The sequence below is a fragment of the Prenolepis imparis genome, unplaced genomic scaffold, assembly GCF_030444845.1.
Source record: "Prenolepis imparis isolate NDT839.2.m4 unplaced genomic scaffold, iyPreImpa1.0 SCAF_7, whole genome shotgun sequence".
Classification (NCBI taxonomy): domain Eukaryota; kingdom Metazoa; phylum Arthropoda; class Insecta; order Hymenoptera; family Formicidae; genus Prenolepis; species Prenolepis imparis.
In genome coordinates this window covers 9,877,254-9,900,876 of record NW_028141165.1, presented here as the reverse complement: position 1 = coordinate 9,900,876, position 23,623 = coordinate 9,877,254, and the positions used below count along the sequence as shown (strand labels likewise).

Genomic DNA, 23,623 nt, shown 5'->3' with positions numbered 1-23,623 from the left:
GTGGAAATTTTAGCAACACACGATTCGCTATACGTGATATCACTTTGTTTTTAACAAATGTAAGTGAATTAAATTTGTATATATTTTTACAAAATATCGCTTGTTTTTTTTGTATATGTAAATATACTCAAATTTATCGATTGCAAATCATAAATTAGAGTATATTTGCAAATATACTCAAATGCATCGTGAATTTAAAAATCTAGAACACGCAACATGATTTAATGAGTTGTGCGAATTGGGTATGAGATCGTGTTTTAATTTTAACACAATTTATATCATGCTTGCAATAGATATTTCTCTTATCAATTGAGTTACTTATCAGCAGAATTTTTTTATAGTAAGGATAAATAATGTAATCTTTCGCAAAGTTACAAATTTTAGAAACAGGAATTCTTGCAGCCGCGAGATACTAACAATAAGTATAAAATGATTTGCGCTACTTACTATTTACATGTGATTAGAAATAGCTTTGTTCAAACGTTAAACAATCGAAAAGTAACTTGAAATTATGAAACTCTACGAAATAATCAATTAATTTTTTCAATATAGGTATTATTATTACACAAATTATTTATAAAAATTTTATAATCATTCTTGAATCTAACAAAAATCATAATTCAATTTTTCTCGTGATTGTAATAATTGATTTAAAAAATAGACAAAGGAAAAAGCTTTAAAAGCCCTGAATGATTAGAATCTCTGAGAAAAAATTCATATCAACGATTTACACTTTTTGAGAAAACTCAACGTACATACGTTTTTTTGTACGTATTTTTGTAAAAGAGATTTCGAAAAACGACGAAATTGCGTGGAATATTTCCATATATGTAAAATTAATTCTCAGAGTTGTAGTCTTCTCTCTGTCTCTCTCTCTCTCTCTTTCAACTTCGATAAAACTTTGTTACGACTGAATAATGTTCAATTGTCAAGTTATATCTTGCGCAAACTGATATCGTAGATACAGCGTAGATATAATTTCTAGGCGATATAAAGTTTGCATCATCCTAAGAAAGAGAAAAGATACATGTTTGTCAAAAGTTTCAAAAAAGAACATGAAACGAAATATACAAGCGGGAGTTAAGAATGTTAATTTCCGTTAATTTGGCCGAGATGAACCTTGAGACGGTTTCTTCATCGCAGCCGCAGTTTACAGTTAAGAGGCACGACAGGGAAACGTGTACCTTAAAGTCAGATACTTAATGGCTTGAGTCATTATGCGAATTTATGTAAATTTCCTATAAAACGATCACATTTAACGCGTTTAACAAACGACACGGATATTTATCGCGACAGCAGGTGAATCAATTTTAAACGCGACGACATATGTCTCACAATCAGCTGATTGGACTGTATTAGTATTCAAGCTTTTGAGCTGAACTTATTCTTTCAAAATTCTAATTTCGGTATTAGCTTCATTTAGCTTCAAGAGGCTATTATGGTTTTAATGCGAAAACAACGGGCTTTAAAGGTTCAATGCTGACTTTAAAATTGGACAAGATTGTGCGATTCTCAAATTTGTACGAAAACTGGTCAATTGTTAAACGTAGAGATATTTAACGTTCTATTGTGGGAAGGAATTAACATAGTTTCAAGATTACGCGGATAGGTTTAATAATTTGAAAATTGTAGAAAGAGAGTTATAATTTATGAAAAGAAATGATAATTTATAATTTATCCCTCTGCATTTATATAGCTGTTATTATGCAGCTTATATTTTATGTAGCTGTTTTAACTAGTAATTTAATATTCTTCTTGTTTGTATCAAAATACATGAATTTATATATCACAAAATAAATAAATGTATATTATTATATTCTGCGATACTTATTATGCAAAATTAAGAATTTTCTATTAAGATTTTTACAATTTTATTCGCAATATATATAAAATAACAATAAAATTATAAATGAGTAATAAAATAATTAGATTACTCATTAAATATATAGAAATTTAATTTCGAAATCGTAGAGAATGAAAGACGACGCATTGCATCTTGATATGAACTTTATTATTAATAATAATATATATTAAATACTTATCAAATATTATTAGACACATTTTAGAGAAGGTAGAGGAGTAATTATTTTATAAAGATAGCACGAATTATAAAGAATATATAAGTTTCTGATGCTTTTTGAAAGATAGTCGCGGTACATTACCTTTACCCTCACGCTTGTAAGAGAAAGTATAAAAATCCGCAGAGTTGCTAGCGCAGAGCGGAGATATCGAGCGTGACGACGCTGATACCGGTCGCTATCGCGTCTCGCGGAAACGACGGCGATCAAAGAGTCGCGACCCGCGCTTCATCGAGGAGAAGCCGAGCGGAGACGATTGCGCGCGGCGGATCGAGAAACCGTGAACTTGTACGTTAAAATTCGCAGGACTTCCCCGCCGCGAGGGAAAAACGCTGTCACCTCGACCACCAACACGACGAGGACGACGTCGGCGGTGCGTTCGCGGCTCAAGGTTGTCACGACGGACTTTCCGCCCAACCGGTTTCCGAGCCGCGCCATACATTAGGTATACGTGACTTTCCTCCGCGATCCCGTGAACTTCCGCGAGGCCGGCTTTACGCGAGCACCACGACGACGAAAATGTCACGACGATGAAACGGGTTTTATCATCCGGTAATAAAAGCATCGAGTAAAGAAGAGATCGAACGGTACTTTCCCAATCCCGAAAGATATCAATATTTTTTATTTCTTTTTGTTTTTGGTTTTTTTAGAAACGGATACGTATAATAACGAACCACGTGTGCAGAAATATGATTTTGCTCGTTTTGCAAATGGTGTCGAATTTTTCGTTACCGACTTTCAATTTAAAATTGATCTCGTTTATAGAACGTGATATTGTGTGAATAAAATGTTTTTTTTTTTTTTTTATTACGAAACCACTGAAGAGATATTTGTTCCTCTTACATATTATTCGAAACGTGACCGTGATATAATTGCAAATAATTGATATAGCATCAACAATAACGAGTGTCTAACGAGAACGTTATTTTTTTTATTTCGTTTTTTTAGTCCGTACGATAGGAAAACAGCTTCAAATTGCTCTTTCATCGCATCTGTTAATGAAAATTATATAAATCAATATCAGGCTCCAATTCAATCTATATATAAATAGATTTGTTTCCCAAACTCTCGGCGCTTTCAATCTTAGATATGCAATTTCTCCGTGTTCATAAACAATTTTCTCAAAGATAGCGCGTTCATACATAAAAATCGCTTTTTTTCTCCGACTTGCAACTGACGTTGCAAGCGTGCAAATGAAGGTGTGCCCCTACATAAATGGATGCGTGACTCGTTCCGTCAATTTCGTGATTAAGGGGAGCACTAAGTATCGCGCGCCCTAGATTTTTTAATTAAAGGGGTGTAACTCGGGTATATACGCGGGGCATTGCGTTTACGCGATCGCGCACAATAGTCGATTGTGACTATTGCGCTTCTCGTTATCGTACGTATACTCTGCGGAAGCCTAGGGATCGTAATTAGCGCCAAGTAATCCCGCACCCCTGTATATATACAGAGACAGAGAGAATGAGAGCGAGAGAGAAATACGTGTGCTTGCACATGCACAATACTGCATGATGATTTATCGTCATAATTTTGAAATGGAAAACGAGACCGCGACGTTGCATGCGGTTGCGCAAGCTGCGCACCTCATTAACAATAGTTGTACTGTTTAGCACTGATTTATGCGCATCATTCGGGAATGATATTTGCGATCTTCGATCAATTTTCACTGCGAGCGCAAAAGTAATGAGAATTTAAACATTGGTACAAAGTCAGATAGGAAACGGGCTAATAAGAGCTATTAAACGCAAATTTGTTTATTAATTTCTTTACTACTTAATTTGAACGTTTGTTAATTTAAATGTTGATTTAAGCGTTCAAATTAAAGAGAAGAATTTAAGAAACAAGTTTGTTGCGGCTAATTTCTGCGTCTTAGTCCATCCTATTAGCTGAATTTATATTTCTATATTTGAGCCTTTTCGTTTTATTATAGTTTATACATTGATTTATTAAAATTTCATTTTTTCTAAATATGAAATCTTAATATCAATTTATTGGACGATAAATATTATTTATTTACCGTATTACATTTTTATGTTAAATTATATTTTATGTGCGTTTTATTACACATTTGTGTTTGCTATTTATCTTATTATATTTTACACATTTTATTTGAACCCCGTATCTCTCTCTCAATTATACTATAAATTAATTAATTGACTTAAGCTTTTTTCGATATAAAGAATGCTGTCAACACATCTTCGTTGACATATCTCAAACTTTCACGAATAAAAAGATAGGAAAAAAATCTCTATTAATTTCTCGAAGGTGAGACGGAACAACAATAAGAAACGCGAAGGTAAAAAGATCTCGTTTTTTAATCGTGTCAGCCGAGATCGCGAAGGCGAGTGCGATTCAGAAGCCGGGAAGTGCGATCGAACACGCGCAAGAAACGTCACAAAAAATATCGGATTATTATATCAGATCAAAAGGCGGAAAACCGGATTACCTTGAGAAGCCAGAGCACAAAGCTGGCACCTAAATATAACGAACGCGCTCTTGCATACGTGCATAAACTGCGTTACTTTACTCTTGCACGGAGGATTTATACTCGCTATTATTAACGAGAGTTTGCGCGACGACAAATTGATTGATGATGGCTACTTAGTGTTTCGAAAGCACGAAAACACGTGTTTCAAATTGTTCGAAGTAATTTCCTTCATTGAAATTGCTTTGCTCTAATTTTTTTTATCTTTTTTAATAATATCCCTGCTAAACAAGAAACAAAGATAAAATTTAGAAGACGCATTTCGAATAATAATAACAAGAAGAAATCCTAAAATATATTTATAAATTTTCTAAATCTTTCTTCATTAAAATTCCCGAATTTTTCGCCCGTGAAAGAGAAATATTTCGAGTTTCTCTCTTATTCTCCAGAAGAATGACGACCCTGTTGAATGCTCTCGTTAACATTCGAAGGCACGAAAAGCTCACGCGAGAATACGTATATGATTTGTCTTCGAAGTGCCCTATTACGAGCACGAAAGTCGATCGATCTCGATACCGGAGATCAGCTGTCGGATCGCGCGCGATCGAGCGTTCGCCCACGAGCTCGTATACATATCCTTCAGAGTAAATTGTAGATCGGCGCAGATTATCGCGGATCGGTGCAAGGGGCGATATACGGGCCGCCGCAATTCGCCATTGTTTAGGCCTTTAGGCCATTAACGACGATCGCCTTTGAGGTATGCACGCGCGGCGCATATCGTGCCTAATATACTACTAGGCACTATCGATTCGCCCGCTTGTTTTGACTTCTGTTGTTCGCGAACTCGATCCCGAGGCTCGAGTGCTGGTGTCGTTCCATTCAGATTCGCGTTTGTTCGCATCTGGCCGCGAAACGAAGCGGATACGCTACGTAATATACGCCTCTGTTCAATACGAGATATATTTATCGTCATTTATATATCCGGAAAAATCGCGTGTACAGGTAACATATGTTTCAGATTTTATTGATTTCAAGATTCTATTTCTCTCTCCGTTTCTTTGTCGATTTATGGAAATTTAATTTATATTTTTATTATGATAATTTATATATATTTTTTTTTACAAAAGACAGAGTAGAAGACAATTTATTATACGCGCAGAGATTATCGTAATGTTCTACAATTTCCAGAATGGCACGCAGCTCGTCATCAGTTAATGATTATTGATTCAACCTTTCATACGTTCTCCCAGAATAGAAATTGCAGAAGAGAAACTGTTTGATTTCAAATCAAATTGCTTGTTCTATTAATATTCGTAATAGTATTGTAAAATGTATCACGTGTAAAATGTATCACATACACAGAGAGAATTTTCTCTTAGAATTTACCCTGAAAATCATGGTAATCGAGGGACAATATGGTATGGAAAGAATTTTATGAAAATTTCTCTGATTAATATTAATCACAATAAACAATAATATCTACACGTTAAAATATAAAACATGTTTGAGTAATTTTACCATGCAGTTTAGTAAAATTAATCGAACATGTTTTATATTTTATTGTGATGATATATATTATTATTTTTATTGTGATAAATATTAATCAGAGAAATTCTCATAAAATTCTTTCCATACCATATTGTTCCATGATTACCACGATTTTCAGGGTAAATTCTAACAATAAGAGAAAATTCTCTCCGTGTACATAAAATGTACAGGTCATTTTTAATTTTTGCACGGCATTACGAGAGTTAGTATATAATTGGTGTGCGTATAATTCTATTAAAATTTAATTTATCGACAGCGCGCGTAGGCGTGTGAAATGTTTTCATGTCGATGAAAAACGGATAAAACTGGTTATGTCAGGAAAAAGCTGATGAAAGAGTGCATGTAACATCGGGAGCGACGCGACTTTTTTTGAGTTTATCATATCGGAGAAATTTATGTGTCGGATGCGATAAACAAACGCGACACTCTTCATAAAGCAATTACGGACTCGAAGACCTATTTATGCATCCGCTCTCAATTCTATCAGGAAGATGCTTCATTCTCCCGATAAAATTACTATCATTTATTGCGCAAAAAAAATATTAATATTACATATCTAAATATAAATTATCGGCAATTTTAATTAAGACTTTATACACACACACACGACTCCTCTATGATACGATTCAGTAGTTCTAAAAATATCTCGAGATATCAAATAAAATTATGTAACCATTGTCCCGGAAATTCTGGAATCATCAGAGAGAAAGCGAGATAATGTGTCAATTGTATTAAAATTAAAATTAAGAGATGTCACTCTCTAGAAATTTCTAAAATAATAGCTATCGCGAAGCATTGAAGAGCACAGACACATCTAAAAATGCATAGATACATTTTGCAAACGTTAATTCATTCAAACTGTTTAATTAATACCGTTGTAATTAGTACCGTTTCTCTAACTGCTGTCTCAATTCAATGCTTTGGGAAGCAGTTTCCGGTTCTTTTTTAGGATTGACGTACGCGAAAACTTTTGCGGAATCTCTCTTCATTCAACTCTCTTGCATCGTCGTTGCATCGATCGACGGATGTGCATGTCGCGTGCACAGATAGAAAATATAGTGAAACTATACGCGACGATAAATAATTTATTCGGACTGTCGCGTGTAAGTGAAGACGTTCCTTTCTATCGCGCGACCGTCACCCTTTTTCATGCGAATAGAGATGCGCATTTATCTGATGTATTCGGTGATCACGATCTCGTGATTCGCGCAATTCCTTATCCTATCCATCGTGCCAGATTGATGCAGTCGCTGCGCATAAGAGGAGTGTCGCAACCGATCGGTGACACATCAGCGTGAAATTACTTCCAATCGACTAATAATATAAGCCTCCCTCTCCCAATTCTGCTGTTTAACGTGGGTATATTAAATTAAATTACATCAAGCTGGTTGTGCTCCGAAATCGGTCGAAATCGGCAATCAATCAATTTCTCTCTCGCTCGACTCTCGCCCTATTTAACTAACTGCATATATATATTAAATTAAATTAAGTTATCGTTAGGCGAGAGCGGCAATCGATTTTCATCTCTCTCTTTCTCTCTCTCTCTCTCTCTCTCGATTAGGATGGATGATAAACGCACTAATCAATTGCTCAAGATTTATGGCGCGAAAGCGTTCGGCTCCTCAGGTGATCGGCAGGATTTATCGGAGCATGCGATCGTTTAACGAAATAGCGGTAAACGCGCTGTTGTGTAGCAGCTTTACGATCGTCTCACCGACAGTTTTCTTTGTCGATTTTATAATACTATAGATGATTCGCGTCTTGGTGCAGCGCGGTCGGTGACTCTGTCAATCAGCTGTAACCCCAGGGTGAGAAAATACATGATCGATGCGACAGTTGATAGGAGTGACTCATTCGGGCGAATTATCGAACAAACGCGACGAAGAAACTTCATATGCGATGAAAGCGAAACAAATATGATAGAAGGTAGAAAGAGAGAAAGAGGCGAGAATATTCATTTTTAATCTCTTTCATATCATGGAAATTCAACGTATAATATTCTCTTAGCGAAGAGTGGAAGCTCGTTCGTTTCAACTTTGCGCGATTAATTTCACAACCCAGTTTAACTTTGTATTACTCGCTTACTCTTCTTAATTCCATTCCCTATACACAAGTTTTACAATTTTTTGCTTTTTATGTACGAGCGTTTCAGCTTTTTCGAAAGCAAACTCCGATGTATTCACTTATTTTTCGCGGTATATTTGGCTTCGTTTCATTCATCTCTACTCCGGCAAAAGTTCTCCACCGACACGATTTATTTTTTGAATCTATTGTTCAATCGATCGATCGAACGCGCATGAGGCATCGTAGGAAAGAATATTTTTAATGTATATATTAACAAAATAGCTCTTGAATTTTGTGACAAAAATGACGAAAAATAATTTGCCTGGTAAATGAAATTCTTTTCTGTGCTAAACTTAGTTTGTTAAATAACATCGACTAAACAACAGGCTACATTTATTAAATATTTAATTTCTTAATATTCTTAAAATTAATCGGAGAATTTTATATTATCTACTTTTATCTACTTTATTTCAATACGTGTCGAAACACAAAATGCACCGTCATAATTATGATTTCCTATAAGTTTACGTCATTATCATTAAAATTTCGTAATGGTATAGTTCATGTATATACATTAATGCATATTTTTAAAATAAGAGTACAGTTTTTTACGGCGCAACACGTTCTATTCCACTTCCACTTCCATTTTTATGTGAAAAGATCACCGTTACGATCCCATGTAGCCATAAATTGCGTGCGAGAAACGCAAATTAAACAGTCACTACCTGCGTTGCATATCTTTACGCGACGATCATGTTTTTTAAGCCTATCGTTTATCACGGAGATCGCAGTTGTATGATTCACCCTGCAACTTACTAATAGTTAAAAATAATTTAAACAGCAGTTTCTCTTTCGCAACGCCGCGTTTACACGCGAATAAATAAATAAACGTGCGAGCTTGAACTGAGGGTGGAGGCGGGAAAGGGAGGAATTCACACGGCTGGCTACAAAAAGGAGCGAATCCGCTTTTTCGTAAAGCGTCGTCGTTTTAACCCCTTTAAGCCATTTATGCACCGTGTCGTATAAAGCTTTGGTGCCATAGCGACGACACCACGCGAACGTAAAGACTTAACTCCGTTGCATCGTTAAGTCTCCGGTTGAAAGTTTAAAGCAACATGGTAGTTCGCGCAGTGCAGAATATCAATTATAAATGGTCTCTCTTTAATTGTAGCTTTCAATATTTTTTTCAAATTTGAAGAATTTTGAATACTTTTCAGACTTGAAACAGAGCCGAGGCTCTGTGAGTCAAAGTATGCTAAATTAATCGCCGGGAAAAATTGTTAGCGAAAAATGAATTCTTCTAAGTTTCTACTGAAAAGAGAGAGAGCGTTTAATTAGCGAGAAATTAACTCATAATCGCGATATGATTTTAACGAGAATTGACTTTGATCATTGGTTACGCGAATGGGACGTAAGTCGCGATGATTAACAAGCGCGAACTATTTCGATGGCGAGCTACTTTATCAATTTCGGTCACCCACGCTTACTTCCTGGCCCCGACGAGACAGGAAGAGCGAACGGATGCGCGTGGGTCTCTTCAGGATCGCGATCGTGAATCGATAACGCGGAATTGCTCGGTCGCATGGTTTGCGAACTCGTTAGGAGAAAAATACACGATGTTCTATCTCGCCTACCTTTGAGGTCGATAGATTATTGACATCTGCAAGCATGGAAAATAGTACGACGGAAGTAGGTTTGTTAATCCAGATTTCATGAAAATTATATTGGCCATTTTTGACCGTCCAAAAAATTGTTGAATGCTCATTAATTCAGATCTTCTCGAAATAATTATTTATTCTCGGTCGATTAAGCTTGTGTTTTGACTAACGATGAAATTTATTATCGATCTATTATTCATACAGCAAAACACCTCATTAACGTAATTGCTCGACATCGGTAAAGTCATTATATGCGAAGTTCGAGAAAGTGAGATCATAGTATAAATAATTAGTATTGATTCCTTTGTCATAAATGTTAAAATATGCTCTTCATCCCGATTATATCTCGATTAAGGTAATTTCGATACTTTCTAATTGTCCATAGCAAGAGCATCATGTACAAAAATGAACATTTTAGCAATTAAAAATACAATTTGTATCTTCTTGTTATTAGCAACAAGTATTTTTCGCGGGTATTTTTTTCGATTCTGTTTTGCAAAAACTATATCTGTTGAATATTGTATAAAGTGAATCGCTCGATCGCTAATGCTTTGCTTATCTTTTTGAAATTATTTTTTACAATACAGAATATTATCTTCAAATGTGCTGCATATATAAAATTTGTATGGCATTTGAAAAATACTGTAATTTTTTAAATGTCTTAAAAATATATAGGTATATGTAGAACATATTCAAAAACAATCTATATCTTTATTTTCTCTCTGCTACTGTGCTATTATCTATCTCGGAGTAAAAGAATCGAATAAAATAATTTGCGCGAGATATAACGATGATATGCTATCGCGAAGCTTTCGTAAATGCAGAGAGTTGTGCTTTACGAGAGGATGGTACGAGCCAGAGCATGTGTTGTTCGCGCTTTAAAAATAGCGGCGGTGTTTGCGTTCCCACGATCAAGGAACTCCGACGAGCTCTCGTCGATGTGGTTGATGAGTTCTCCTCCCTCGCGAAGTGGATCGATGGTAAACGGATGGCCGGGGTCTTTGAGGAAAATCGATAATTAAAAACTGTCGTCGTTGTCGTCGTCGTCGTCGTCGCTTCGATAGTCCAGGTATTGAAATTGGGCCTTTGCGCGATTTTATTGCTCTTTCGCGATTCAATGTCTTTCGCACGACACGTTACGAGCCGGTTTTCCTTTTCCTTCTCTCACTCTTTCTTTCTCTGGTCGTTTTGCGATTCCCCGCTAACTATTCGCGATATACCTACCTATCGACGTTGGTCGTTAACGTGTATTAACCATGGCCTCAAATCAAACATCGAGCGCTTATTGCAAGCGACGACGAATTATATTAGAAATCACCTAGCACACGCGACATGAAAGCGGAAAAAGTTAAATAGTCTGAAAGCCGGATATTATTTTTTTTTTCTTTTATCGCATCATGATATTTTAATATTTACGTAGCGCTCACTCGATATAGCGATTCTCAGAATTACTTATTACAAATGATATGATTAAATGCAAAAATATTGTATTTTACATCTCATATGTCATGATTATGATTAATATTTCGTCGTATTTTCTCGATTTTCGATGGTAAATATTCACGGAATTCACTGAAATGCCTGGTAAAATAGTATTATTGCAATGATTTACGGTAGTTTATACATATTATTGAATCGTCTCGATAAAGCATCTTCTCTCTTTCAGCGCTCCGCTTTTGTCTCATTTAAGTGCACAATGAACATTAAATGACTCTTCGCATTTGCTTCGCAAGGTTGCATTCGCGCTTAAGGGGGGAACCTGGTTTAGGAAACTGACAAAATACATAATTGTTAGAATTTTTTTTCTCAGCTAAAATAAAACCAATTAATTCCAAATTTTAGGCACAGTTTATTATACATTTAAATTATGTAAAATAATTTTTTTATTAAAAAATATTGAAGTTTTATTTAAAAAATAAAGCTATATTGATAGCGTTGCCCATTTTTCACTGTGTACAACCTAGCGATCGTAATTTTTGTCTGAAACAAAAAAACCAATTCATTTCTTTAATGTTATATTATTACCTTCTATTTAAACTAAAAAATTTTTTTAGTTTAAATAGAAGGTAATAATATAACATTAAAGAAATGAATTGGTTTTTTTGTTTCAGACAAAAATTACGATCGCTAGGTTGTACACAGTGAAAAATGGAGGCTATCAATATAGCTTTATTTTTTAAATAAAACTTTAATATTTTTTAATAAAAAAATTATTTTACATAATTTAAATGTATAATAAACTGTGCCTAAAATTTGGAATTAATTGGTTTTATTTTAGCTGAGAAAAAAAATTCTAAAAATTATGTATTTTTCAGCCTCCTAAACCAGGTTCCCCCCTTAATTTATGACAAGTGCGTAAACATTTCAAGGAAACCGATAGCATGCACTGACAATACGATTCGACACAACCGGCATAAAGCACGAGACGAGACATTTATTGCGCGCTTCTGTGTGTATTTTCCTTAAATCATCACGAGCAGGAAATGTTGCAAGTAACAATCGCGCGTGATGTCGGTGGGATCTTGTGTAGTTTGCCAACATCGGCGATAATTCCAACTTTGAGAGATCGAAGCACGCCCAGTTATATAACGGTCGAATATTGCATGCCGTAAATTATTCTTACGGCACGCGAAAATACCGTGTTATAATGTTTTCTTTGCAAAGTACTCTTAAAGTCCTGTTTCTCTCTCGGGTTTCGTTTAAAAGCTGTTTGTCTTTTATTATAGCGAGTAACTTCCAGGGGAGTTTTACTTACGGTATTATTTTTTTAATCGAAATTTCTTCGGTCAATTTAAAGTCGATTTATCTCGAACAGGTTTCCCGTCTCCCCCTTCACCCTCTCAACGTTATATGTTTCGCTGCAAGTCTCTAATTAAAATTCCGTTAGAGCGAGCGCGGATTTTCAGATTTAAACGTCTTGAAATTTTCCACGAGGAAAAAGATCGATCGAGAGGAATTCGCGATTAAAAGAAACAGCAGCAGCGGCAGCTGAGCGGTGGAGGAACCGGACCCCGCATTCCTGCATAGAAGTCGTCGAAAATACCGTCGACGAAGAATTCGAGTCTAGCAGATTCCTTGCGGTAGGAATTGACGCGTAAGATGATGATCGACTGCGATGAAAAAGATCGGGTCTCGCGATCTTCGCGATCTTTCGGTAATAGCTCTCCTCTCGATTTCACTCGTTGCTTAAACTCGGCTTTCGGATCATAGATTCCGCGAAGGAAGAGCGATCGGTCCAAGGGGTTACTCAATTCAGACCGCCTGGTCCCTGGATATTAATGATCGCTTTACGCGAACTCGTCGCGTTCCATCACGAGACGTCTGCTTGACGTCAACAAGGAAGAAGAGATGCGGGAGATAAGGGGAGAAAGTCGTCTTCGCAGCATGTGCTATAAACTAGATCGTCGTTGATGCGGCGTGAGATAAACGAGACTCGATCTAACGAGCGATGTTGCAGTTATAGCTCGGCCCAAGCGAGATGAAACGAAACGAACCGGAGTAACATGCTCCATGCTTGCAGCGCGAGTGCTAATATTTAAAGATATATATGCTAATTTAATCCTCTCTTACTAATAAAAATTCTAATATTTATATTCACACGTGTAGCGTGTGATGCTATATGTATGTACATGTATGTTAATCGTATTGCATATGTTATATAATTCATTCATTAATATGTTATGTGCATAATTTAAAGAATTTTATATTACGTAATCTATATAGTTCTAAATAAGGTATACATATGTCCTTAAATATCCGATGTGTATATATATTATAGAGGAATTAAAATTAATTGAATTGAGAGTAGAAATAGACTTGGCAATGGCAAATAAAGTTTTCCCCCTAATGATTGAGAATCTAAAGATTTAGATTTTTTTTAGATAATTTAACAAAATTTTATTGATTACTTTTTGATTTTTTATCTATTTTCTAAGAGTATCGCAAAGTCATCCGCTTGCAGCGAGTGCTAATATTTAAAGATATGCTAATTTACTCCTCTTAATAGTATAACAATTTTGATATTTATTCATGTCTAACGTGATGCCATATGTAATTGCATACTCAATTTCGCAAAATTTTATTGATTACTTTTTGATTTATATTTTTTATCTATTTTTTAAGAGTATCTCGCAAAGTCATATGCTTTTGCAGCGAGTGCTAATATTTAAAGATATGCTAATTTACTCCTCTTACCTACTAGTACAAATTTTGATATTTATTCATGTCTCGCGTGATATGTAATTGCATACACATTAATGTTATGTGTATAATTTTAAAAATTCTATATTACATAATTTAAATTTAAATAAGGGATATATCTTTAAACGTCCGCTTACATGTCTTTCGAAGAATTAAAATTATTAGAGAGTTGAGAATAAAAACAGACTCGACAATGAAGTTTTCGCTCTAATTTGAATAATTAAGAATCTAAAGATTTAGATTTATAATTTTGTAAAATTTTTTAATGATTATTTTTTAATTATTTTTTAAGAGTATCGCAAAGTCGTCTATCAAGTACATTTAATTATTTTGTAACACGATACTTCTGTTATAATCAAACGTTCCTTTTCCGTTCTCGTTTCAGATGTGATAGAGCCACGGATCATCGACCTCCAGGAGATCATGAGCACATCCTGATTGCCGTGATCCGCGAAAGGATGGCGGGTCGACATCGGCGAGAATCGCGAATCCGGCATTAACAGCTTAAAGCGAAGCGAGAAAAAGGAACGAATTAACATCACCGTCGTACATAGGGAATAAAGAATTTATATCCCGAGGAGGATAATTTCTTCTCTGAGAAAGGGAGCGACGAGAGAAAATCATTCCTTCCTTCCGGCTCTTCTCGCGTCCCTCCTCATCACCGCAATCGGACCCAGAGGAGATGAGCATCATAGCCATCGCCCGCAGGAACTGGGCGCTGCGCCTGTCGGTGGTGCTGAACGTCTGCGTGTTGCTGTACGTGTGCGCTCACATCGGTTCATCCGGACCCTGGATCGAGGAACCGCCGACCAATTGGGCGGCGGCACCGGAGGCCTATGATCTCTCGAACGGCACTCAGAAGGGTGTCGCTACGTCGTTGTCCTCGTCCTCGTCGTCGGCCGCGATCGCTGTCAAAGATGCGGCGCCGGCGAACAATAACAACAACAACAACGGCGGCCTCAGACTCGTCACCACGACGCCACCTCCCAACGGGGCCAAGGCCGAGGCTCTCGACAAGTCGCGAGAGTACCCGCGTAATCAGACGGTATACTCTATCTCGTCCTGCTCTTCTGCGTCTTTCTCTTCGATCCTTGTGCAACGTGACTCCTGATCGGTGCTTTAGATTAGTCGTTGGTTTGTCTACTTGTCAGAGTGATGATCCTCCTTTTCTGCAACGAGAAATATGGATTAATAAAAATTGGAACGTGTATTATAATTAATTAAAAAATGATTAACTTAAAAAAATTCTCTCAGTTGCAATATTAATAAAGTATAGTATTGTTTTCTTGCTTCTTGAAGATTTGATTGTTATAGAGATGACATTTCTAAAAGAATGAAGATAGTAAATTTTTGTGATACATAAAGTATAGACAAAACTTCTTAATCTATTAAAAAATTAAGTAATTAATTCTCTGATATGAGATTTACAATTTTGTTTCATAAAAGATGTATATTCTTACTATTATTTCGCCATCAAAATCATATCAATAAGTCACATCAAAATCAAATAAATAATGATCAAAGTTCTCGTAGAAAGGATAGGATTCATCACGATTCCATTAAGACCCATTTAGGGTATCGCGATAGAGGAATTCAAGTCTGAAGGCGAACTATTGTTGCCGCGCTATTCGCGGCATTTCCGTCGCCGAAATGCAAATTTCCTTTTCAAACGCTAGTTGACTCAGACTGCTTTCTATCCAGGCGAGGAACGGCACGGCGAACGTCGCGCGGGAACCGATGAGTCTGAAGGAGGCCGTAGCCTGCAATGAGAAGTCGACGGAGCCGAGGCGAGCGCAGCGCGGCGATTACTGGGTGCTGTACAATTACGTGCCGATGAGCATGGCGGTGAGATGCTGGGAGAGCGTGACGTATACCACGCACGCCGACTACACGTTCCTGGATAATCTGGAGCCGCTGTTGGAGCGCTGGCGGGCGCCGATATCGATCGCCATGCACGCACCAGGCACCGACTTTCCGGCGACCCTCAACGCCATCAGGTACTCGAGAAACTGCGGCAGCCCGCTGATCTCGCAGCTGGTGACCTTTCACGTCTTCTTCAGCAGCAAGCACGTGCCAAAAATGGTAAATAGGAACAATGATCTTCTCATGAGTTTCTTTCTCTTGTGCATATTATCTGCTGGGCCCTTCTTAAATTCTAGATACACCCTGCGAATCTGCAACTGTTTGCGAATATTTAAGTCAGCATGATGAATGATGATTAACTGTCATATTTGTCCCTGAAGAATCTCCTCAAGTTCTTCCTCAATTCTTTCCTGTCCGTGTTTCACGTAAAGCTACGATGTGTTGCAGATATTTAAGAAATGTGTTAGTAATAGTATCAATATTCTCATCTTAGAATCTACTTGATGAAACCTGCAATATTAACATTTACGCGAGACAAAGTTATATTTATAAGAAACTAAAAGAACATTTATTTTGCATCAAACGCGCAATCCAGATCTTTTTTTTTAAATATAAATCCATAGAATAACTTTCTTGAATTTTATTTGTAATTATCGACGCGTTTACGTTTCATATAAAATTAGACGAATTGCATATCATCAATGCAAATAACACAGCAGATTAATCGTATATTCAGGTAAACATTTTGTTATGGCAAGATACGTCCTCGGTAATTTGTTTCTCGAATGTAATGCGTGCGTCGATCTCTATCTTATGCATATGTCCGTGTTGTCACGCGAGGAGTATTCAGATTGTATCTTCTTGCGTTACGTCCATGTAAGTCTCATCGGATTGATTTACGTCGTAAACGAATATCTCCTAGATCTTAACGGATACGCGTATCTGGTCATCATGAAATAATTTTGCGGTTTCTCCACGTGCGGTTTCGTTCGCGATGGATTCACGTTTTACAAACAAGCCTTTAACGATTGTTAACTGCGACTGCTATCGGAAACCGCGCGTTATCTTGCGGTGTTCTATTCTCGTATGCATGAATAATTGTCGTCCACAAGCACATATTAGCTTTTCCTCTTAATCTTCTTAAACGCAATATTTAATTTTATTTTAATGATACGACAAGGAAGTAGATATTAATTGTAAGCTACAAAAAAAAAAGAAAAAACCGTGTATATAAAAAGAAATATAAGGAATACTGCATCCGCTATCTTCTATCCTAGGTACCACCGTCGGAGAAGATTATCTCCGACACGTATAACTGTTCGCTCGGGCCGCCATGGGTGAACGTCAGCCTCGCAAAGATGTACAAGAACGAAAAGAAGCTGCTGTACCCGGTGAACGTGGGCCGCAACATTGCACGCGAGTCTGCGCCCACCTTCTACATATTTCCCAGCGACATTGAGCTGTACCCCAGCCCGAATCTGCCCACCATATTTCTGGAAATGATCCGCAGGAGGGATCAACCGGCCCTCCACAAACCTAATCCTAAGGTCTTTGTACTGTCGATCTTCGAGGTGGACGAGAAGAGTCAGCCGCCCAACAACAAGACGCAGCTGGTATGTCTTCTGTCTTTCGCGTGGCTCGCATGCGATTTGTTGCGCGATCGGCGCATGTCGTCCCTCGGCGACAATTAAGCACGTGCGAAAGAGAGCACGACTATGCGTTAATAGCGTAGGCGAGGGTCGGCGGCGAATCAATGGAGCTTCCTTTGACCGTGGACCTTGATACGTAGAATTAGCGTCGCTATTGTCCGGCCGCTGTGTGTATTGTATGGCACAATGCACCTTTTGTCGCATCGCACTCGGAATTAGAGCGGTGTAACAGAGAGCGATTGTAATCTTGACGCGCGTTTTGCACGATACAGGTTGCCTGTTATATCCTTTCTTTTCCGCTACAGAAGCCGTCAAAAGTCGAAGCTAATCACGTGCGAGTCTGATGTGTTTAATAATTTGTTCACCTATTTATGTTCAAGTGACGAGAGATGGAAATATAAATTGTTTGTATTATGTTTATGACAATTTTTCGCGCAAAACCTGTTTTTGAGTTTCTGCGAAAATTTATAGATACAGATGCTGAAAGCGGGCACCGCCATACCATTTCATAAGAAATTATGCTCCGGTTGCCATAATGTACCGAAGAGCAAGGAGTGGCAGGAAGCACCAGAGACAGAGGATTTGCACGTCTTCCACATAGGCAAAAGAACTGGCAGTTTCGTTCACTGGGAGCCGATTTTTATCGGGACCAATAATGATCCTCTTTACGACGAAAGACTTAGTTGGGAGGGAAAGAGTGATAAAATGACGCAGGTATCTGTTTACATAAATTATTCAACATTAGAACAATTTTAAAAAAAACAATCATTAGTAGATGTCTAACTTCTTTAAAATTATATATATATATATATATATATATATATATATATATATATATAGTATCATTCAAAATAATAATTAAGTTAATAATGTAATATCACTCTTTGCAATATAATCTAAAAATATAATAAGTAAAATAAATATGCTTCACATATAGAATGAGATAAAACTCTCCTCTCGATAATTTTGCATACCTTGTAACGATGATACATCGATGTTTCTCGTTTGCAAACAGGGTTACGCACTCTGCGTTCTTGATTACGACTTTCTCATCCTGGACAACGCTTTCTTGGTGCACCGGCCCGGCATCAAAATCTTTAAGAAGGATACGCATCGCGACATGCTCACCGCCAAGACGAATGCGCTTATCAAGAAGATCATCATGCCGGAGCTGAAGGTGCTGTACGGCACGAGGAAGGGCTGCGCCGTGTAGCCCGTGGAGTTGCCGGCATGACGGCACGTGCTCTACGGGTGTTCGTCTATACGACGCAATTTAAGGACTTCTCTGTCGTCTTCTGTATCGTCGTCAAGCTTCGACGCACGGCGGATTCGCAACGATCCGATGTTGCGATTCGTTCATGGACCCCGGGAGCGTGTTCACGTGCGTTCTGTGCGGCCCCTTCGCAAGCGAGGCCCACTGAGGAGCATTCGCTGCGTAGGATAGAGGGTCTCTCTCTTTTTCTCGAATTATGCCAACTCAACGGTGCCGAACAAGCGAACAAATTATTACATAAATATTCGGTGAGTTTATAAAACAACAACGGGGCACGATACGTCGTACCTCCGCGATAAACGTGTGTCTCATCGCCATCATTGTTATCATCTTCGTCGGCATTAACGTCTCGACGCCCTCAGATTTTCTCGAACGGTAATTCTTCAGCGTTTGTAAAAAAGGAACCTAGCGTGTAAAAGGAATCGTACCACGTATTTTTCACTCGTCGAATATACATATTCTCTTCCTAGCAAGTACGGTTGTATATAATAAAATGGTGCCTCGTATACATCTCAGTACGTCTACAAAGATTACTGCGCTTTCGGTGAAAGTTACGAACGACGGTGTCAATTTCGACGCGACTTCGTGACTCGTGACCGATCATTAGATTCGCAACGTTTCTTATTCAAGAATTTAGATATTATATCAAGGAATACTGCAATATGATATGTTGCACATATTGTTGCAAATATTACACAAATATTACATAAATATTATTTACATGATGCAAATATTATCAAAGTAAACTATCGCCTATTTATTTGCAGAATATTTAAATAGTAAAGCAATCTAAAAATGTGTTTAATTTTATAAAATTATATACTACATATCTGCCGAATATTTTTTTTGGCTGATTTTAGATTATTTTTATCTTTTATTCTAAAATATTTGATCAATTTTTATAAGTGGAAAACAATTATAAATATAACCGATAATAGCTGGAAAGTTTTACTTAATGACTTCATCAATTATTGAAAAGATTTAATTATATGCTGTATAATTGACACATTAATTGTCATAATGATAAATAATTGATTGACCCGTACTTGTTTTATCAGTGTGCCTTAATGGCTACTAATATATAACCGGTGTTAATTTTTAAAATTTTTTAAAATTTTTGCAACAAGTGGATGTTATTGAATAAAATATAAAATAAAATATATATATGTATATATATATATATATATATATATATATAATTGGATAATAATATTAATAAATTTATAAAGGAGTTATTATTATCATTATATAAGTATATAATAATAAAAAATATTAAAATTAAATATTTTTATTTTTTAATTTATAAAGAAATTTTTATTATTATATGTATATAATAATAAAACATTAAAATTAAATATTTTAATTTTTTATTATAATATTTTTTAATTACAATTAATATTAAAAAATTAATATTATAATAGTTAAATAATAATATTTTAATCGAAAATAAAATATTATTTTGTTTTAATATTTTATCATTATATACTTATAATGATGAACATAATAAATGAGAATTTCACTTTGATGTTCACTAACTAAGACACAGTTGGATAGTATTAATGTATAATTTATTAAATCTTTTCAATAATTTGATACTTTCTTCTACGATACATATATAAATATATCTATCATTTGAGTCTATACATGAGTTTTACATTTTAAATAAAAAATATACTTTCTTTACCTTCTTATTTACTTTATATACGTCACTTGACTTACGTTTTACTTGTAATTTTTAAAATGCCGAATCAGTCTGTACTGACTGATAAACTTGGGCTGATTGAAATATATAATTGCATCTAGATAAGTTAAACGTATTAAAAGTTTGCAATCTAAACTATTCACCACAATTACATTAAACCCTTGCATCGCATGTTACATTCACCGGCACGGAAAATATAGTACGATTCTTCTTCTGTCTATAGGCATTGAAACAAGAACTTAGTACGCGCGAAATTATTTACGAACAAAGGAAAAAAAAATCGCCAAGACTGAGGAACATTTGATATAAATTTTCTAGGACTCCTCCGCGAATAACTTGATCGATGAATCATCAATTATTTATTAACTTTGCGTTAGCAAAGAGCGTCACATTTTCAAACTCTATTAATTGGAATATTTCGGTTCGGTTGTGATAAATAATAGCAAATGGAAAGGACAATTCGGATCGGATTTACAAACGATTGATTCGAGTCAAATAATGCGATTCAAGCAGTGCGTAGCACTTGTAATAAAAAAGAACGACCGTGTCTGCAATCTGAAAAACAAGGAAAGTCTTATCTTATAATTATACATACACAATTCATCTTATATACCAAAAATATTATCGTGTAGTCAATGACTTTCGGCGATTTCGCGCGAGAACATAGTATTTTCTAATCTTAAATACTCTATAAATACGGGATATTATATACATATAAACTGGCCCACCGAAAACGTAACAGATGTATTTTTTATCATTTAACTATTTGTTCAAAAAACGCTCGGACAGGTCAACTTTGTTTTCAAGGGGGACATATTAATTGGCTATTTCCGTTCATCTAACTTCAATCCCAAAAAAGGGGTTAATTTCACCCTAAAAATTTCACCCTAAAAACATGTATGTTTCGTTTTCGGTGGGCCACTCTGTATATACTGTTAAAAACACTGTCTATCTACAGTATTACTCTTGCACAGGCGCCTGTTTAACATGTAACATATAATCGTATTTAAGAATGATACATTCCGTGATTTTCTCGTCTAACATAAGTCCTCGCTTATAAATAGTTTACTTTAAAAAAAAGATAATCCTTAAAAAATTATATCGCGAATTTTTCCGAAGGTTGATAGACATTATCGGTGATCAATTGAGAATTATTAAAAGTATTTTTTATATAAGTTATTTTATTAAAAGTATTTTTTTGCGATATCAGAAAATTAATGATATCGCATGTTTGTTTTCTCTAAATCTTTGATCGATGATTTTTCCTGCTCTTTGTTATAATCTGTCAAATTATTATAATATTTTAACATCACACACATAATATAATTATATATTGAAATATAACAATTTATTATAGTTTTAGTACAAAAAATTATGCCATAAAATATGATATACAGAGTTACAGATATCGGTTCTTCAAGTAAAATCGTTTATTGTACATAATACAGTAAATGCATAATGTAAGCCATATACTTTTCTATCATTAGTAATACGATCAAAGCGAAATGTATATACGATCTTTCGTAATTATTAAGACTTAAACGTGAAAATAGTAGGTGGGTCAGTATGTATTAATATCTCGAAAATGATGTTAATTAAAACATTTTTAATCGGAACAAAATGCTGACTCATTTTTTGTGATAATATTAGGGCACAAAGTAATTAATATTTCTGTAATCATGCTTTGTTCGCGCTGTAAAGGCATCTTTGAAATAAGAATTAAAAAATCATGATTCCTCGTATACATAAATAGATAATGATTATCGTCGAGGATGTTGATTAAATTCTTCTGCGAAATACAGTTTACGCAAGATATAATTTATATACATGTAAATACATAAATATTAAAAATTCATTAACGTAATATGTTATTTTGTTCATATCATATTAGTTCATCTGTATAAAGTTGGAAGCTATCAAATATTAATGTCCTCAGGATAATCATTTATATATATATATATATATATATATATATAGAGTTCAGTTTACACGTCGCCGATAATGTTTCTCATATAAAGCTCAACTTACATCATATAAGTTCCTTTTATCTCCTCGCCTTCTTTCTTAATTTATCGGAGCTGTGCAACTGCTCGTATGTGTGTGTATGCATAAAATATAATGTGTATTCTGTGCCTTATATGTATATTATCTCTGTCTCCTCGCGTGTGTGCGTGTGCGTGTGCCAAAAATGTGCGTGTACGTTTACAGCGAACTGTGAAAATGAACTGTAAGGAGACGAGCTAGAAAAAAGCTGACTCAATTATACAATTGATACAAAGCATAGAGATCGGTTTATATACATATGATTGTAGCGAGATTTTTATATCTATTCCCTAAAATATTGTAATAAAAGAAAGAGAGAGAACGAAACGCGGTCTCTCTCGTCGTTTTTTCTTCCCTTTTCCTCTACGTTACAATTAATGTAATTCAATTTGACAAAAAAGAATTATGCTGCGTTACGCGCCGAAGTAATGTAACACCAATATCGTATCGCTGAGTTTGACTGAGCATTTTCACATGCAACAAATAGAGACTGCAAATGAGTTATGACGGAAGCCTCCACGCAAATATTGGTTTTTCTAAACAAATTATTATATGCGCGCGATGCGAGATATCTTGTAATTAATGTAAATATATGTGACTGTGTAAATAAAAGCTGTCTCATCCCGCGACTATTTTCATTTCGGGAAAATATGTTGTTATGCATTTGTAAACTATTCAGCGAATCATACAAGTTTGCCGCAATAAAAAAAAACAATCGTCACATTGTGTTCTCGTTTAATGTAATATTTAAGAATGTATTTCAGGTTTAATTCTGTAATAATATTTCATCAAATGTTCAAGATATGCGTTACAGAGAAACAGCAGCGCTTTTATAATATTCTGTTGTCAGAAGATAAATCATCATGTAATTTTAGAGATGCAATATTTTCGTTGCTTTATGTCTTATCTTATATAGTTCAGGATTTATATTGCATCTCTGAATGCAACAAAAATGTGAAGATACATTACAGAGAGGAGAAAATACATTTTTGCTCCTTTTTCAATTATAAAATTTCTATTTCTATCTCGTGCAAATTATATACATTAAAGAAATTAGAAATTACAGCGTTACATAAACGTATACGATATGGTGTACATACTTGTAAGGGAAACGAAA

General features: G+C 35.6%; 1 protein-coding gene across 2 annotated transcripts in view; it reads left to right on the top strand.

Moving 5' to 3' along the window:
* Positions 1 to 19,982, top strand: part of LOC145939121 (beta-1,4-glucuronyltransferase 1) — a 36,169-nt gene extending 16,187 nt beyond the window's left edge. Inside the window, exons 1-6 of one of the 2 annotated variants that reach the window (XM_083043285.1) lie at positions 2,260 to 2,523; positions 14,362 to 15,021; positions 15,678 to 16,058; positions 17,117 to 17,452; positions 17,960 to 18,202; positions 18,504 to 19,982. In XM_083043285.1, the coding sequence (XP_082899411.1) occupies positions 14,659 to 15,021; positions 15,678 to 16,058; positions 17,117 to 17,452; positions 17,960 to 18,202; positions 18,504 to 18,701 (1,521 nt within the window). In that variant the 5' untranslated portion in view covers positions 2,260 to 2,523; positions 14,362 to 14,658 and the 3' untranslated portion in view covers positions 18,702 to 19,982. Of the gene's footprint in view, positions 1 to 2,259; positions 2,524 to 14,361; positions 15,022 to 15,677; positions 16,059 to 17,116; positions 17,453 to 17,959; positions 18,203 to 18,503 lie in introns of those variants that run through there. The other variant, XM_083043284.1, reaches the window with a different exon arrangement.
* The last annotated feature ends 3,641 nt before the right edge of the window (positions 19,983 to 23,623 follow it).